The sequence below is a fragment of the Ovis aries genome, chromosome 25 (assembly GCF_016772045.2).
Source record: "Ovis aries strain OAR_USU_Benz2616 breed Rambouillet chromosome 25, ARS-UI_Ramb_v3.0, whole genome shotgun sequence".
NCBI classification, from domain to species: domain Eukaryota; kingdom Metazoa; phylum Chordata; class Mammalia; order Artiodactyla; family Bovidae; genus Ovis; species Ovis aries.
The window spans coordinates 29,469,160-29,487,864 of record NC_056078.1 but is presented as its reverse complement, the minus strand read 5'-3'; the positions used below and the strand labels follow the sequence as shown (position 1 = coordinate 29,487,864).

Genomic DNA, 18,705 nt, shown 5'->3' with positions numbered 1-18,705 from the left:
GCTGCCTTCAGACAGCACTGACCTGTTGCCACCAGTGATGCACGCGGCACAAGTTCCTGTGGGCTGCTCATTCTGTTCATAGTAATGAGCATCCACATGGGCTTCAGCAGCTTTTTTCTTCAGGATCTCCCCAAATTTATCTATCCCAATGCATCCAAAAAATGTTGCTGCTTTGTGTGGCTGCTGAATCATCCACTGAAAAATGGAAACATAAATAATTTTAATGGGTTAGAAAAATGGAACACATAGTTCAGTATTCTGCCATGGATGGTGGCATAAAATGGTTTCTTTGTGAGCAGCTTTCGCTGTTATGAACGGAATTCTATTCTTGTATCACCACTTACGATAACAAATTTGATGTAACAACTAGAGAAAAATCTTAATATACTTCTTTCAAGGAAAGAAAGAGAGCAGAGCGATTGATTAAGAACTCAGAATCAAAGTCATATAGAATGTTTGGTTACTAATTAGCCTTAATACAGAAAAATAATACCAAGTCCAATAGAAGTAGTGAAGCATTGTCATTAAAAGTCCAGAATCTATAATGAATACCGTGTGGGTTCAAATCTTGCCTTTGCCACTAATTAGCTGAATAATTAAGAGCACGTCACTTAACATTTCTATGCCTCAGTGTCCTCATCTATAAATGGCAAATAATTATATCTCATAAGGTTGCTGGAGATTCAACTAAGTAATTTAATGTATATGCATTGTTGGACAAGGTACACAGCATACAGTAAATGATGTATAGCTGTTGTTGTCTCTATGATATATGTAATTCATATATGTGTATATATATATATATATATATATATATATATATATATATACACACACAAATATAGATGCTAAACTATGTTCAGGTCTAGTAAGTTGCTTTAAAGACAACTTACTTATTCAGAACTAAAGAGTATTAAAAACTCTAATTCATTAGTCTCATAAACTTTAATTTGCTATTAATTAATGAAAATGTCTTTTAAAATGCATACTTTCTCTTGACTTGTTATCTTTTCTAATTAGGCTAACTCCTGAGGTTTTTAACACTCGTATTAGTTAAAACAGTCATTTTGTTACTGTAAACATTTATTTTGTTTCTATGACTTTTTAGCAAACTACTCAATATACATAGTCATGATGTCAAAATCATACCATATTCGCAAGTATTTGGGGGAGAAAAGAAATGCATGTATCAATATATTCAGTGTAAAAGGGATGAGGAAAGTAAAAAGATAATGAAGAGAAATCTGTAAGATAAAGATACACTAACTGTCTAATGATTTAGCAGCCTAATTCTACATATAGGGATTTATCCTGAAGATACACATCCACAAATACAAAACAACATATGCCTAAGTATTCTTTGAGACATTATTTGTTATGAAAAGTTATTGGGGAAAAAAATGTCCCACCACAGAAGACTGGGTTAATAAAATATAATAAATTCAATCAATGGAATAAAAAAAAAAGACAAGCAAAACCATTTGAAATACAACAAATATTTAAACGCAATGTGTAATCCTTACTGGATGTTGAACTGAGAATAAAATCAAACAGCTATAAAATTATTAGAATAATCACTGAAACTGGAATATGTATAATATATCAGAAAACAGTATTACATAAATTCTAAATTTCTCAAGTAGAGAATACAAAATGGTTCAGAAAATATATATATACATTTATGTAAAGAAAGAGAAAGCGAAAGCTAAGATGCTAAAAGTTGGTATATTTATATAATAGGTACAAAGAAGTTCCTTTTACTTCTCTTTGTACTTCTCTGTGAAAAACCAAGACAGCATATTAAAAAGCAGACATCACTTTGTTAACAAAGGTCCGAACAGTCAAAGCTATGGTTTTTTGAGGAGTCATGTGCGCGTTTGAGAGCTGGACCATGAAGAAGGCTGAGTGCCAAAGAATTGATGCTTTCAAACTGCAATGCTGGAAAAGACTCTTGAGAGGCCCAAGGACTGCAAGGAGATCAAGCCAGTCAATCCTAAAGGAAATCAATGCTGAATATTCATTGGAAAGACTGATACTGATGCTGATGCTGAAGCTGAAAGTTGATACTTTGGCCACCTGATGTGAACAGTTGACTTATTAGAAAAGACCCTGATGCTGGGAAAGACTGAGGCAAAAAGGAGAAGGGTGCAGCAGAGGATGAGACGGTTACATAGCATCACTGACTCAATGGACATGAATTTGAGAAAACTCTGGGAGACAGTGAAGGACAGGGGAGCCTGGGATGCAACAGGCCATGAGGTCGCAAAGAGCTGAATATGACTTAGTGACTGAACAAAAACAAATATTTTTCTGTAAGCTAGAAAATTTTCAAACTTGAAGGGACACAGATATTATGACTAAATCAGTCATTAAATTTAAAAATAATAATAATTTAAAATTAACTTATTCAAACTTTGATGATATCAATTTATAAAAATAAGTCAACCACATGAAGCATTTTAATATCTTAAAATGCATCAATGGCCATACCTAATAGATTTTAAATCCTCTAAACCACTCTTAGGTAAATTATAAATTTAACAACAGAAAATATCTGTGGGGCTTTTTTATAATTTACTTTTACTCATGTAGAAGCATGATTGAATGATCAACCATGTTTGCTTTAGGTAGTGAGATAAAAAAAGGGAAAGTCAATAGCAAATTTTACTATGTTCATTTAAATAACTTAAAATGTCATTAAAACATCAATGATAGTAATTTCAATGTAATTCAGCCTAATTATAATCACATTTCATATGTTAAAAACTGTAGTCTGAAAAAAAGGGCTATATTACCTCACTATGGAGGTTAAATCTGATTTATAATTCTTCCTTAATCAGAATTTAAATAAATTGAAATGTTTATATTACAAATCAATATTACTTGAAGCTTCAAAATAAAAAGAATGGATAAATAATAGAACTATTCAGCAGGTTATATTATAATTCCACTATTGAATATTTCATCATAGGCAACTGGCTAACATTCTGGTAATATCTGATATCAGCATACTGACAAAGAAAAGAACTTTACTCTTGGATCAGTTATTTCCACTTAAAAGTTAGCCAATCTAAAATGAGAGTTTAGTAAGCCAAAGCAGACACATAAAAGAAACAGAAGCCATGCTCACTGCTTGAAAGTATTTAGTAAACTACCTGAATAAGTCAAGACATTGTAATCAAGGAAGTTGGGAAAGATTAAAAAATCAATTCTTAAACATTTAATACATGTATACTAGAGAATAAAAAGATGAAAATAACAGTCCCTAAAACAAAGTCAAAATCATTACATTCTCAAGAGTTTCTAGAAGAGATTAAACCTTCAGTCATAACTGGATTCAATCATTACTGCTTTTTTAAAGGCAAAATAAACTGCCCCAATTTTTTGTTCTTATAAGTACAGTACACCATTAAACACATATGTTTAATTTCCAATCTAGCTCTGAGGGAGAAGCAGGGTTCAGAATTACCTTTGCGCTATAATTAACTATAAAGAAAATCAAAAGGGAAAAACTGTAGAATTTTCAAACGCTGGCCAACAGGAAGAGCTGCACTGTAACCTTTGATAGGAAAGACACAAGGTAAGCCCCGACATCACGCAGTCTCTCTGCCAGTAAGCAATGTACAGACTATGGTGCAGGGAAGAAGAAGACAAACACAACCTGGCATGCTCACTGAAATGAGCAGACAGAGGTTCAAGGAGAGTCAGGAGACTAGAAATTTTGCAAAAGATTTTCAAAGAGGAATGAGCTGAAATCCATGTAGAGTAATTACTGGGGCTCTGGCTGGGGACCAAGCTGTGCGTGTTTAAGGAGTATCTGAGATCACAAAGAATCTCATATAAATGCTTTAGGATTAACAAGTGACTTTATCAAGGTCTCAGGAGTCAGTTCAGTTCAGTTACCCAGTCGTGTATGACTCCTTGCGCTGTAGCACGCCAGGCTTCCCTGTCCATCAACAACTCCCGGAGCTTACTCAAATTCATGCCCATTGAATTTAATGAGGCAATCCAACCATTTCATCCTCTGTTGTCCCCTTCTCCTCCCACCTTCAATCTTTCCCAACATCAGGGTCTTTTCAAATGAGTCAGTTCTTTGCATCATGTGGCCAAAGTATTGCAGTTTCAGTTTCAGCACCAGTCCTTCCAGTGAATATTTAGGACTGATTTCCTTTAGGATTGATTGGTTTGATCTCCTTGATGTCCAAGGGACTCTCAAGAGTCTCCAAAAACACAGTTCAAAAGCATCAATTTTCGGCACTCAGCTTTCTTTATAGTCCAACTCTCACATCCATACATGACTACTGGAAAAACCATAGCTTTGACTATGGACCTTTGTTGGCAAAGTAACGTCTCTGCTTTTTAATATGCTGTCTAGATTGGTCACAGCTTTTCTTCCAAGGAGCAAGTGTCTCTTAATTTCATAGCTGCAATCACCATCTGCAGTGATTTGGGAAACGAAGAAAATAAAATCTCTCACTGTTTCCAGTTTCCCCATCTATTTGCTATGAAGTGATGGGATTCGATGATATGATCTTCATTTTTTCAATGTGGAGTTTTAAGCCAACTTTTTCACTCTCCTCTTTTACTTTCATCAAGAGGCTCTTTAGTTCTTTTTTGCTTTCTGTCATAAGGGTGGTGTCATGTGCATATCTGAGGTTATTGATATTTCTCCTGGCAATCTTGATTCCAGCTTGTGTTTCATCCAGCCCAGCATTCTCATTAAGTACTCTGCATATAAGTTAAATAAGCAGGGTGACAATATACAGCCTTGATGTACTCCTTTCCCGATTTGGAACCACACTGTTGTTCCATGTCCAGTTCTAACTGTTGCTTCTTGGCCTGCATACAGATTTCTCAAGAGGCAGGTAAGGTGATCTGGTATTCTCATCTCTTTAAGAATTTTCCAGAGTTTATTGTGATACACAGTCAAAGGCTTTGGTGTAGTCAATAAAGCAGAAGTAGATGTCTTTCTGGAACTCTTACTTTTTCAATGATCCAGCGGATATTGGCAATTTGATATCTGATTCCTCCCGTTTCTAAACCAGCTTGAATATCTGGAAGTTCACAGTTCACATACTGTTGAAGCCTGGCTTGGAGAAGCCTGAATCAGGAGTCATTATTCAAAAAAAAAAAATCTAATGTGATTCCATATACTACCAAGGAACAGCTAAAATTTAAAATTAAGAAAACAATGTCATCTACAATAATATAAAAAAATGAAACATACTGGGATAAATTTAAGAAAACGTGCAAAATCTGTACAGAGAACACTATATATGTTTGCTAAAGGGGAAAAATACCTGCATAAATAGAGAGCTATATACTATGTGTATGGATTAGAAAAAAATATGTACACACACACACACACATACATTTTTGGCCATGCTGTGTGGTTTGCGGGGTCTTAGTTTCCTAACCAATAGACTCAATCTGGTCACTCAGCAGTGAAAGCATCAAGTCTTACCACTGGACTGCCATGGAATTCCCCAAAACTCAATACTTGTTAAAAAACACAATTCTCCATTAATAGATTGAGAGAGCCATTGCAAATCATAATCAAAATCTCAATATGAGGACTTCCCTGGTGGTTCAATGGTTAAGACTCTCCCTGCCAATGCAAGGGACAGGGGTTCAATCTCTGGTCCTGAAAGATTTCACATGTTGCACGGCAACTAAACCCATGTGCAGCAACTAACGAGCCTGCATGCCACAAGTACAGAAGCCTGCTTGCCCTAGAGCCATCCACCCCAACAAGAGAAGACATGGTGATGAGAAGCCCACACACAGCAACTAAAGAGTGCCCCATTCCCTGCAATTAGAGAAGGCGTGTGGGCAGCCCTGAAGACCCAGCACAGCCAAGAACAAATAAAGAAAAACAAACAAAGAAAAAGCTCAATAGAATTTTTAAGGATATATCAAAAAGCTGGTTCTATCAATAGGAAAAGGAGAAGTAACAAGAACAGTCAAAGGTTAAGAGGTAGGCAGTGTGACAGAAATTAACAGTGATTTAAATTTCAATGTCTTCACATATAAAATGTGGATAATATAATCTGTGATCTTATAAGGATGCTTTAAGAATTAGAAATAGACTAACGAAACACGCACTTTAGTTCTGGAAATGATATGAAATAGCTCTTACTATACTGTAAGTAACTACACCTAAACGGAGAACCAGAAAGTCATCACTGTTAACTTTAAATAAACACATGAATTCAGTTCAGTTGCTCAGTCGTGTCCAACTCTTTGCGACCCCATGAATCGCAGCACGCCAGTCCTCCCTGTCCATCACCAACTCCTAGAGTTCACTCAGACTCACGCCCATCGAGTCAGTGATACCATCCAGCCATCTCATCCTCTGTCGTCCCCTTCTCCTCCTGCCCCCAATCCCTCCCAGCATCAGAGTCTTTTCCAATGAGTCAACTCCTCGCATGAGGTGGCCAAAGTATTGGAGTTTATCAATTTTGAAAGCAATAGTAAAGATACCATGTTACCAGGAAACACCCAGGAGGGAGATTAATTGCAGCTGAGAGGATCAGAAGAGCCTTCCAGAGATGGGTGACATTACAACTAGTCTGAAGGATAGGTATAATTTTCAAAAACAGCTATAAACTGGAAAGAAAGTAGAAGCATAGAGCACATGCCTCCTTTACTGTGTTAGGAAAAAGAAGTTTCATTTATTAAGTGGTTAGTTCTAAACAACATAGTATTTATTTCATAACAATTTAGCCCCTGCTGGGCACTACACACTTCTCAAACCTTGCCATCAGACTGGTCACCACCACACTCATTTCCTGTCTCACAATGATTTTTGAGCAGTGCTTTTTTTTTTTCTTCAATCACAGAAACTCAATTTTACAAAGTTTATGATACCACCAAAAGAAAGATTGCAATCCAATTTTAAAATGGAAATATCTGAAGCGAGTGGTTTGTACTATATCTAATAGATATCACTGTTTCCCTAGAAAATTTAAAATATACTGTGGAACCAAACTGTCCACACAGATGAGACCTTGGCACACAGTTTGAGGAATAAAAACGGTGTTAATAAAAATAATGAGAAAGAGAAATAAAGCAAAATAAACATTTTTCAATTAGGAATATAATTACAGAACATGATGTGTGAGAATGGTGTTATCTGCATATATGAGGTTGTGTCATCTGCATATCAGATACGGAGATGACACCACCCTTATGGTAGAAAGGGAAAAGGAACTAAAGAGCTTCTTGACGAAGGTGAAAGAGGAAAGTGAAAAAGCTGGCTTAAAACTCAACATTCAGATCATGGCCTCTGGTCCCATCACTTCATGGCAAATAGATGGGGAAACAATGCAAGCAGTGACAGCCTTTACTTTCTTGGGCTCCAAAATCACTGCAGATGGTGACTGCAATCATGAAATTAAAAGATACTTGGCTCCTTGGAAGAAAAGCTATGATAAACCTTGACAGCGTTATTAAAAAGTAGAGACATTATTTTGCCAACAAAACTATGGTTTTCCCAGTAGTCAATTACGGATGTGAGAGTTGGACCATAAAGAAGGCTGAGTGCCGAAGAATTGATGATTTTGAACTGTGGTGTTGGAGAAGACTCCTGAGAGTCCCTTCGACAGCAAGAAGATCAAACCAGTCAATCTTAAAGGAAATCAGTGCTGAATATCATTGGAAAGACTGATGCTGAAGCTGAAGCTACAATACTTTGGCTACCTGATGCGAAGAGCTGACTCACTGGAAAAAGACCTTGATGCTGGGAAAGACTGAAGGCAGGAGGAGAAGGAGATGACAGAGGACGAGATGGTTGGATGGAATCTCTGATTCAATGGACGTGAGTCTGAGTAAGCTCTGGGAGATGGTGAAGGACAGGGAAGCCTGGCGACCTGCAGTTCATGGGATTAGTCACCAAGAGTTGGGCATGAGAGTGCAACTGAACAACCACCAATATGTAAGGAAAGAGACTGGTGAGAGCAAATACCTAGGTGAGATCATTAAATGCCACTTTAAGAAGTTTAGGCAACATTCTATAGGTAGAAGGGTGCACAGGACGGATTTTTAGCAAAAATGAGAGGGTAAGAGATGATCTCTCATAAGGGAAGAAACCAGGAGGAGGAAATTTACAACTGGATTTAAATAGGAGCTGAATAAATGACATATTAAGCTTCACATCAAGAGACTTAAACAACACATGGAAAGATTTCTATTAACTTCACCTTTCAGATGAATTTGCTCTTTGTCACCTAAATGTTAACATTTAGGACAATATAAATGACAGTGATGCTCAAGAACCAGTCACTTCTAAAATAATGCTACTTTAATTCAATCCATGAAGAATGATGAAGAACAATACCTAGATACTAAAATACTTCCAAGATAAGCCTAAGATAAAAAATTTTGTAAGAGAAAACCCAATGAGGTATTTCAAGAAAACCATAAAGCACAACTATTAGAAATTAAATGTCAAAACTGGGAAATAACAGCAACAAAGCAGATAGCAAAGGGTGATGAGGAAATCAAAATTGAGGTTCAGTTCAGTTCAATCACTCAGTCATGTCTGACTTTTTGTGACGCCATGAACTGCAGCACGCCAGGCCTCCCTGTCCATCACCAACTCCCGGAGTTCACTCAGACTCTCATCCATCGAGTCAGTGATGTCATCCAGCCATCTCATCCTCTGGCGTCCCCTTGTCCTCCTGCCTCCAATCTCTCCCAGCATCAGAGTCTTTTCCAATGAGTCAACTCTTCGCATGAGGTGGCCAAAGTATTGGAGTTTCCGCTTTAGCATCATTCCCTCCAAAGAAATCCCAGGGTTGATCGCCTTCAGAATGGACTGGTTGGATCTCCTTGCAGTCCAAGGGACTCTCAAGAGTCTTCTCCAACACCACAGTTCAAAAGCATCAATTCTTCAGCACTCAGCTTTCTTCACAGTCCAACTCTCACATCCATACATGACCACAGGAAAAACCATAGCCTTGACTAGACGGACCTTTGTTGGCAAGGTAATGTCTGCTTTTCAATATGCTATCTAGGTTGGTCATAACTTTTGGTTAGGAAAACTGTATATATCACAAAGCTTAAAGGATTGATTCTCTGAGATGACTGCTATGCTACCAAGTGAGTCAGGGTGAAACAAAATTTTCATAAATATTATTAAGAATCCATTCTTCTTCAATGACTAGTAATACTATTCTCCCGTCCTGCCAAAGCTGCTTCATTTTTACCTATTGGAAGGCGATGGTACCCCACTCCAGTACTCTTGCCTGGAAAATCCCATGGACGGAGGAGCCTGGTGGGCTGCAGTCCATGGGGTCGCAAAGAGTCGGACACGACTGAGCGACTTCACTGTCACTTTTCACTTTCATGCATTGGAGAAGGAAATGGCAACCCATTCCAGTGTTCTTGCCTGGAGAATCCCAGGGACGGGGGAGCCTGTGGGCTGCCGTTTATGGGGTCGCACAGAGTTGGACATGACTGAAGCGACTTAGCCGCAGCATACAACCCATTAGTAAAAACTGATTCCCAATAATCCTACTATTATCCCCCAAATAGATTTTGTTATTTCTTTTGTTAAATACGTGTTAACATCTATTTCTCTGAAGAGATTCTGGGAAACTTTGGCCTACTAGAAAATCAAACAAACAAGCAAACTTCAGACTCAGACATACGCAAGTTCATTTAGTCACGTGATGATAAATTATATACTTTATGAAAAATTATATTTCTTGCAGAATTATTACAAGAATTTAATAAGATAATGAAAGTAAAGTGCCTAAAGCAGTACCTATTCAAGAGTACCAGTGAGGACAATAACAGTACACTGAGATATAATAAAAATAAATTTTAGTGTAACTTCATTTAGCTCATCTGACAAGTATTTCTGATCATTGAACACCTGCTGAACATTACTGTAGTAAATAATAGATAAAGAAACAATTATCTCTTTAGTAGACTTGTTTTCTTCTTCCGATCCCTTAGTATTAACCAGCCTGGAATCTACTCTTCTGATCCTATCCATTTTTATATATATAAAGTGTGACAGCAAGTGAGCAAGAGAGAATGAGAACATTACTGCAGCACATAGGAGGAGCATGTATGTTAGACTTTGGGGAGTGACCAAAGAATATATCCTAAGGGCAATATAAGAACCTGTGTCCAAACTGAAATTTGTAGGAAATAAAGGACATGTGGGTCTTGGTGGGGTAGTTAATTTTCAGCAGAAGAAGAATGACAAACAGGCTCAGAAGCAAACAAAAGACCACTGAAATTAAAGGACTAAAAATAAATTCAGTATCCCTAAAAGGAGTTTTGTGTAAACGGAGCAAATGAAGATAAACCAGCAAAGGTCTTAGAATCAAAATGCTTATAATCTATTCTTTAAAACTGTATTCTAAAGATACACTATTTTCTAAAGCACACAATAAATGTAAACTGGATAAGTCCACTTGGGGATATCATTAATAATAAACCATTAGTCTGGGTTAAAGGTTTAACAGAAGATGGAGTATAATGGTACAGAATAAAATTTCAACTATTTTTTTAACCACTACTATTGTAATTATTATATGGGTATCAATAACACCATTATTTCTAAGGTAAACTGTTAAATACTGAGATTACTAGAAAGGAGTTTGAATTTTATTTTCTAATGAAATTTGTAGCCTATCTGAGGTCCATGGGCTCCAATCAGGTCAAGGTATATATGAGAGAAAGCAGGGAATTCATGAACTCTCTGAAATATAAGGAAATTCTGATACATTTTTCAGAAGATAGGATTCACAAATTTCATTAGATTCTTAAAAGGGATTAGACCACCCACACCAGAGAGGAAGGAGGGGGAAGAGGAATCGTGTAGGGAGAACATAGCTATAGCTAGGGTAGATGCCTTTTTCTTTTCAAATGTAAGGGTTAGAAGGCTATAGAACTGCACCAAATTAGCCAAGAAAACCACTGATTCAAAACTATTCATCTAAATTTTGAAAAACATTTTTAAACAACTTAGATTATTTGAAAATTGTTATAAAATTTCTTCATTTATCAAAAGTAAGTAGCCCAGATTTATTTCCAAAAGCTCCAAAATCAGATGATAAAAAGATACCACAGCACCTGAATACAGTGCTGTAACAGGATTCAGGTTTTTTTTTCTTTAATTTATTATTATTATTATTTTTACTTTACAATACTGTATTCGTTTTGCCATACATCAACATCAATCCGCCACGGGTGTACACGTGTTCCTAATCCCGAACCCCCCACCCTCCTCCCCCTCAACACCATCCCTCCAGGTTATCCCAGTTCACCAGCCCCAAGCATCGTGCACCCTGCATCGAACCTAGACTGGCAATTCATTTCTTATATGATATTATACAAGTTTCAATGCCATTCTCCCAAATCATCCCACCCTCTCCCTCTCCCACAGATTCCAAAAGACTGTTCGATACATCTGTGTCTCTTTTGCTGTCTCCCATACAGTGTTATTGTTACCATCTTTCTAAATTCCATATATATGTGTTAGTATACCATATTGGTGTTTTTCTTTCTGGCTTACTTCACTCTGTATAATCGGCTCCGGTTTCATCTACCTCATTAGAACTGATTCAAATATATTCTTTTTAATGGCTGAGTAATACTCCATTGTGTGTATGTACCACAGCTTTCTTATCCATTCATCTGCTGATGGACATCTAGGTTGCTTCCATGTCCTGGCTATTATAAACAGTGCTGTGATGAACAGTGGGGTATACATGTCTCTTTCAATTCTGGTTTCCTCAGTGTTCAATCTGCTTTTCAACAGAGGTCTTTGGGAAATAAGATCTCTACCAAACAGATAATTTATACTCTATTTCTATATTTTCCCATGATTTTAAAAATTAGGCCTACCTTTATTTTCTTGCTATGCAGAATTAAGTCTTACTTTTAGGTCAAAATAGAGATGTCTTACAAGGAGAAATTTGATTTGTTAAAAAAAAAACCTTACAGAAAAAGTCTTCAGAAACAGAACTCAATATAAAATTTCCATGACATTACCCGAACTTGTTATATTCCCTTACAAAGTGAAATAATGTTGTGTGTGTGTGTATATATATATATATATATGTAGACAATACACTGAGGAGGTTTAAGACACACTACTCCAAGTTATGGCATAGTGGCTAAAGGAATTTGAAAAAAAGGGCAGAAGCAGGAAAATGATCCCTCTTACCATCCCCTTCCTCTCCTGAAACAGGTCATAAAACCTTCATGTGTGAAGCGCCCTCCCTGTATCTGAAGGAAAAGAGCACCTTTATCTCCAAAGACAAAGGGACACTGAGAAGACCCAACAAAAAGACCTTGCTACGTTTCCTCCAGTTAACACTTGCTCATACTCTCTGACCTATCGTATTTCTGTAAGATTTCCCTTTCTTCATTAAAGCTAGCTACACAGGTCAAACTGTTTGGATCTTTATTGCCTTAAGAAGGCTCTCACGTCACATACAACTTATATTAAATAAATCTGTATGTTTTGTCAGTTTGATTTTCAAACCTAGCCAGGGACCCTATGAGAGTCAAGGAAAATTTTTCATCACCTACAATTGCCAAGAAACTTCAAAGTAACAGCTGCTCTAGTTTAAAGGACATTTTATTTATCTATATTTTCTACCATAATTTAAAAATGATGTCTAAAATCATTTTAATTTTCCCCATATAGTCTAAATACTTTCCTCTGACAACTTAAGAAAAAACTGCAATTAAAAAAAAAAGAACAGCTAGAAAGCACTGTAATTAACAAACTATGTTGTTGTTCAGTCGCTCAGTCATGTCCGACTCTTTGCAACCCCATGGACTGCAGCATGCAAGGCTTCCTTTTAGAAACAAAAATATAATTTAGAGTTAAATTAGTGGGCCCTTACTTTATGTTAGGCAATATGCTAATACTTTACCTACTTATGTAATCTCAGCTAATCTGAACTACCAAGCACAATATAGATACTTACTATTCCAATTTCACAGATGAGGAAAATAGGTCAGTGGCAAATTCAAGTCTGGATTATTTTGGAAGGTATACTCTCAATCACTACTCTAGATATAGGAAAGAAAGTGAACTAAAGAAAATTTTACTGGAAAGAGTGTCATCAGTTCTCAGACATGCAGCCAGCTTTGAAAAGAGTATCCTTGAATAAGTAACTTAATCTCTCTAGCTATCACTGTTCTCAATCATAAAAGTCAGCAAATCATGATGCTTTTCTAAGATATCCATCACTTCAAACTACAAAAAAATATATATATACAGTATATGAAATGTGAAAAAAAACCACTACAGAAGCTAATTGTGGCCAATTAAAACTGGAACAGAGAGGTGAGGAGAATAAGAAACTTTCAGAGAAAAACCACTGAGGGTCTTTAAAGGTAAAAATGTCTCTCAGATGTATTCGTGCAGAAATTCTACAAAATCTGAAAAGAAACAATCCAAAGAATAACCAAAGAGCAAGAGAAGAATTGAGAAAAATCCTTCTCCTTTACAATTTCTAGCATACACGTTATAAAAAGAAAAATCCCTCAAGGCAGTAAACATCTGCCCATCAGTGCTTATCAGAAGCAACATCAAAAACATAAGGCAAAGGTCAAGTCAAAGTTTATTGACAATGATGAACTATGACAGCCTCTATTAAATTACCCCTTCTTTCAAGGTGTATGTGATCAAAGCAGCAAAGATATTTTCACTCAGTCACATAACAAGCTATTTGTTGAGATTGAAACATCTGGTCAATATCTCCTAACACTGCAATTTCATGCACAGTTAGCATTAGGGCACATTTCTTCTCCTCTTCTTACAGGGTCCATAAGGGTGGCACATATGGCTGATCATTTCATTCGAAAAGGATTCAATTCACAGCATTACACACAATCGTCTGTGCTTTATGGTGTTTTAAGTCTACCTGCCACCGTCTTCCATCATCGCTGCTCACTGCGGTTCTCTTCGACTATAAAAGCCTGCCAATATGACAGAGCACTTAAAGCTTAACAGCCTTCCTCTACTGGAGTTAGAAAGCATTTAAGGCAAAGGAAGCCATAAAGTGGCAGGCCATTTTCTATTGTCAAAAACTCCCAATATATTAAACTATTTACCATTTAAGCAAAGATATAGCATAGGTTAGAAAAGTAATTTTTAATGTCAAATTAAATACTTAACTTTCTGTATGACAGATCTATGAAAGGATATTGTTTTGGTATAGTTTTAACTCATAATAAATGACTTTAAAACAATATTATAGGACTATTTTAATATTAATTTTAGTAGGGGATTTCAGAATTTTTTTTTTACTACTTGCCAAAGAGCAATTCTATACTAAGAGAATACGGATGTTACAATTTTATCAGTTCCCTACGTTGAAAATTTTCCATTTGAAATTCATGCATTTGTTGTCATGGTAACAGGGGGCCTTTCTTATATACTTACAGTAGTAAACCTGAACTCACACCATAGATTTCTCTGTTTTCCTTTTCTTCCTTTAAGATAATAGCTTAAGGAGCAACAGGGGTGGGGGTAGGAAACATCTTTAAAGCTACTATTTCACATTTTCTTTCACACATCATTGCAACAGGCAGTATAACTATATGACTACAGCTGTCTTCTGAAACATAAGGATTTGCCTAATTTTAATAACCAAATGAATTTCAAGGAAGAAACTTTCTTCTAGTGACAAAGAATCATGTATGATCATCTTACAATTAGCAATATGCAATGGCTGATTAAACAAGGAGAGTAGCAAAATAACAAGACGATAAAAATCTAAGTTAGGTGTAATGTCTAGGGCTGCTAGCTCTGGCATATAAAGTAAATATTTTGGTTGTTCATTTGAGCATTAATCTAGTCCGTCAATCCAACCTGAAGTATTTACTGAATGAGTCTATGGGTCAGACCCCAGACTAGCACTGAAACACAAAGTTATGCAAGTTAGAATCAGTTCTTACCTCAGGGAGATACCAAAGAAAAGAAAACAAAACAAACAAATGAAAGCAAATAAAACAAAAACACTGAACAGAGAAATAAAATGATGGCAAGAAATGCGAAAAAGGAAAAAAAAAAAAAAAAAGGCCGAGAAGGAGAAAGACATGGGAGAGAGAAACAAGGAAATAATTTACCTTAAATAGGCCTGCCTAAGGAACAACAAGTTGAGACACAAAATACGTAAGTAAGCTAAATAGGTAAAAAGTGAGGTAGGAGGTGGGGACCCTTCCAAACAGAAAGAGAAGCAAGTGCAAAACTTCTAAGGCACAGAAGAAGTTGGCATATATTCAAGAAACTGAAAAAAAATTGTTTATAGTAACTAAGTTTTGACACATATGTAGGTTCCAGATAATGCACACCTTATTGGCTACGGTAGAGAGAATAAATTTTATACAGAGTGCAACAGAATGTCACTAAAGTGTTTTCAACAACAAAGCAAAATTACTGAATTTAAATGAGAATCAATGTTACTATTACATATAAAGGATTTTCAAGACATAGATAAACAGACAGGCAATAAAGATATCAGTTGTGCGTGCATGCTCAGTCAGTAAGTCGTGTCCGACTCCTTGAGACCCCATGGAATGTAGCCAGCCAGGCTCCTCTCTCCATGGGATTTTCCAGGCAAGAATACTGGAATCAGCTGCCATTTCCTGCATCTCCTGCATCGGCAGGTGGATTCTATACCACTGAGCCACCTGGGAAGCCTAAAAGATATTAGTTAGGATGATATAATTCACATCCTGCATCTAGCCCTTTGGAAAAGCTAATTGCTTCTATCCTCATTTTATTTCCAAATTTTAACTACTTTTTTTTTTTCAAGAATTTTTAGTTGATTTCACTGCTACCACTCATCCAAGTTACCATAATCTCTTGCCTGAAATGTTGCAAAACTTTCCTGATGTCTTTGCCTCCTTTCTTGACAGCCTCCTTTTAAAACATACATCAGCAAATGTCATTCCTTTGCTTAAAACCCTGTAATGCTCTTCGGATCACTCGGTAAGAAGCAAAACTTCTTATATTAGTCTGTGAGGCCATACAGGTTCAAGCCAATCTTCTTTACCTCCTATTCCCTCTCTAACCTCATCTTCTGTTACTCTTCATATCCTGCTGCAACCACAATGAACTCCTTGCAGGATTCTGAAACATGCCAAGCATGCTCTCCCCCAGCAACTACTGACACTCTACTAGACTGGACTCTTCCAGTGAGCCAGATTTCCCAGTGATTCCCTCATCTAAAAATTCTTTACACAAATCTAAACAAAATTATTCCACACACACTCTATTTAATATTAAAAAACATTCCTTTTGTTCCAACATTCCCAATACTCTCCCAATTCTCTTTTACTTTTAATTATTTTGCTTTTATAAAATTTAATAAACAGATATCTCAGTTAAAATAAAAGTGTGGAGACCAGTAGGAGGAACTGGTCCTTTCCTTGCCTGGCAAGAGCTCAGCCAATAGAAACTGTCATCACTCAGTCAATGAAAAGTCACTTATTCTGATCTCTCAGTTACCCCAATTGACTCTTATTTTACTAAAACCTCCCAATTTATTTTCCCTTTCTTAAGAGTCCTCCCTAGTGGCTGAGTGGTAAAGAATCTGCCCACCAATGAAGGAGACACATGTTCAATCCTTGTATGGGAGGATCCCACAGGTCTCAGAGCAACTAAACATATGTCCCACAACAACTGGGGCAGTGTTCTACAGGCTGGGAGCAGGAACTACTGAAGACTGCTGTGCCCTAGAGCCTGAGCTCTCCAATAACAAGAGAAGCCACCTCAGTAAGGAGCCTGCGCAGAACAACTAGGAAAAAACCTGCACACCAATGAAGCCTGAGAACAGGCAAAAACATAAATAAACAAAAGAGTCCTCTCCTTCCTTTGTAGGGATCTGCATAAGGCTTGTCATGGTTGCAGATCCCCAGTTACAATGGTTTGTTGATCCTGAATCAACACATTTTTCCTAAAGAAAATTTTTTAAGGTCAACACCTAACACATTACATTATTTGTATTTCTTCCTCCCACAAAAATAAGTTACATGGAGGTTGTTGCTGCTGCTCAGTTGTTAAGTACAACTGCTTGCAACTCCATAAACTGCAGCACACCAGGCTTCCCCCTGTCCTTCACTCTCTCACAATAGATATGAGTTTGAGTTAGTCTGTCAGTGATGTCATCCAACCATCTCATCCTCTGTCACCCACTTCTCCTCTTGCCCCTAATCTTTCCCAGCATCTGGGTCTTTCCAATGAGTCTGCTCTTCGCTTCATGCAAAGTACACAGAGGTAGAATTTTTATTTGTTCTGCTCATCAGTGCATCCTTAGAAATTGACACATAGTAGATACTCAGTTTTCAACGAGAAAATAAGAGATACCAAGGGAAAATTTCATGCAAAGATAAACACAATAAAAGACAGAAATGGTATGGACGTAACAGAGCAGAAGATATTAATAAGAGGTGGCAAGAATACACAGGCTGCTGTTGCTACCAAGTCACTGCAGTTGTGTTCGACTCTGTGCAACCCCATAGACGGCAGCCCACAGGCTCCCCCATCCCTGGGATTCTCCAGGCAAGAACACTGGAGTGGGTTGCCACTTCCTTCTCCAATGCATGAAAGTGAAAAGCGAAAGTGAAGTCGCTAAGTCGTGTTCGACTCTTCGCGACCCCATGGACTGCAGCCCACCAGGTTTCTCCATCCATGGGATTTTCCAGGCAAAAGTACTGAAGTGGGGTGCCATTGCCTTCTCCGAGAATACACAGGAGAACTTAACCCAGATAAACATGATGGTGTAGTCACTCACCTAGAGTGAGATATCCTGGAGTAAAAACTGAAGTGGGCCTTATAAAGCATTACTACAAACAAAACCAGTGGAGGCGATGAAATTCCAGCTAAGCTACTTCAAATCCTAAGAGATTATGCTGTTGAAGTGCTGTACTCAATATGCCAGCAAATTTGGAAAACTTAGCACTGGGACACGACTGGAAAAGATCAATTTTCATTCCAATCCCAAAGAAGGAAAATGCCAAAGAATGTTCAAACTACTGTACAATGGTACACATTTTCAAATGCTAGCAAGGTAATGCTCAAAATCCTTCAAACTAGGCTTCAACAATACATGACCTGAAAACTCAAAAATACAATCTGGATTAAGAAAAGACAGAGGAACCAGAGATTAAATTACCAACATCCACTGGATTATAGAAAAAGCAAGGGAATTCCAGAAAAATCTTTACTTCTGCTTTACTGAATATGCTAAAGCCTTTGACTATGTGGATTACAACAAACTGTGGAAAATTCTTCAAGACACAGGAATACCAGACCATCTTACCTGCCTCCTGAGAAACCTGTATGCAGGTCAAAAGGCAACAGTTAGAACCGGACATGGAACAACAGACTGGTTCCAAATTAGGAAAGGAGTATGTCAAGGCTGTACATTGTCACCCTGCTTATTTAACCTATATGCAGAGTTTATCATGCAAAACGCCAGGCTGAATGAAGCACAAGCTGAAATCATGATTGCTGGGAGAAATACCAATAACCTCAGATACACAGATGACATCATCCTAATAGCAGCCACGAAATTAGAAGATGCTTGCTCCTTGGAAGAAAAACTATGACAAACCTAGATTGCCTTTAAAATGTATTATTTGACAATTGTAACTGGTACGAACACGGAAAGAAATCAGTGGGGGGATAAAAAAGAGTTCCAATTCAGACTCATGTACCGA

General features: G+C 37.1%; 1 protein-coding gene across 2 annotated transcripts in view; it reads right to left on the bottom strand.

Annotated features, from left to right (window-relative positions):
* ADK (adenosine kinase) overlaps positions 1 to 18,705 on the bottom strand; it is a 544,106-nt gene that overhangs the window by 285,130 nt on the left and 240,271 nt on the right. For both annotated transcript variants that reach the window (XM_012105377.3, XM_004021485.5), the window contains exon 5: positions 23 to 195. In XM_012105377.3, the coding sequence (XP_011960767.1) occupies positions 23 to 195 (173 nt within the window). The remainder of the gene's footprint in view (positions 1 to 22; positions 196 to 18,705) is intronic.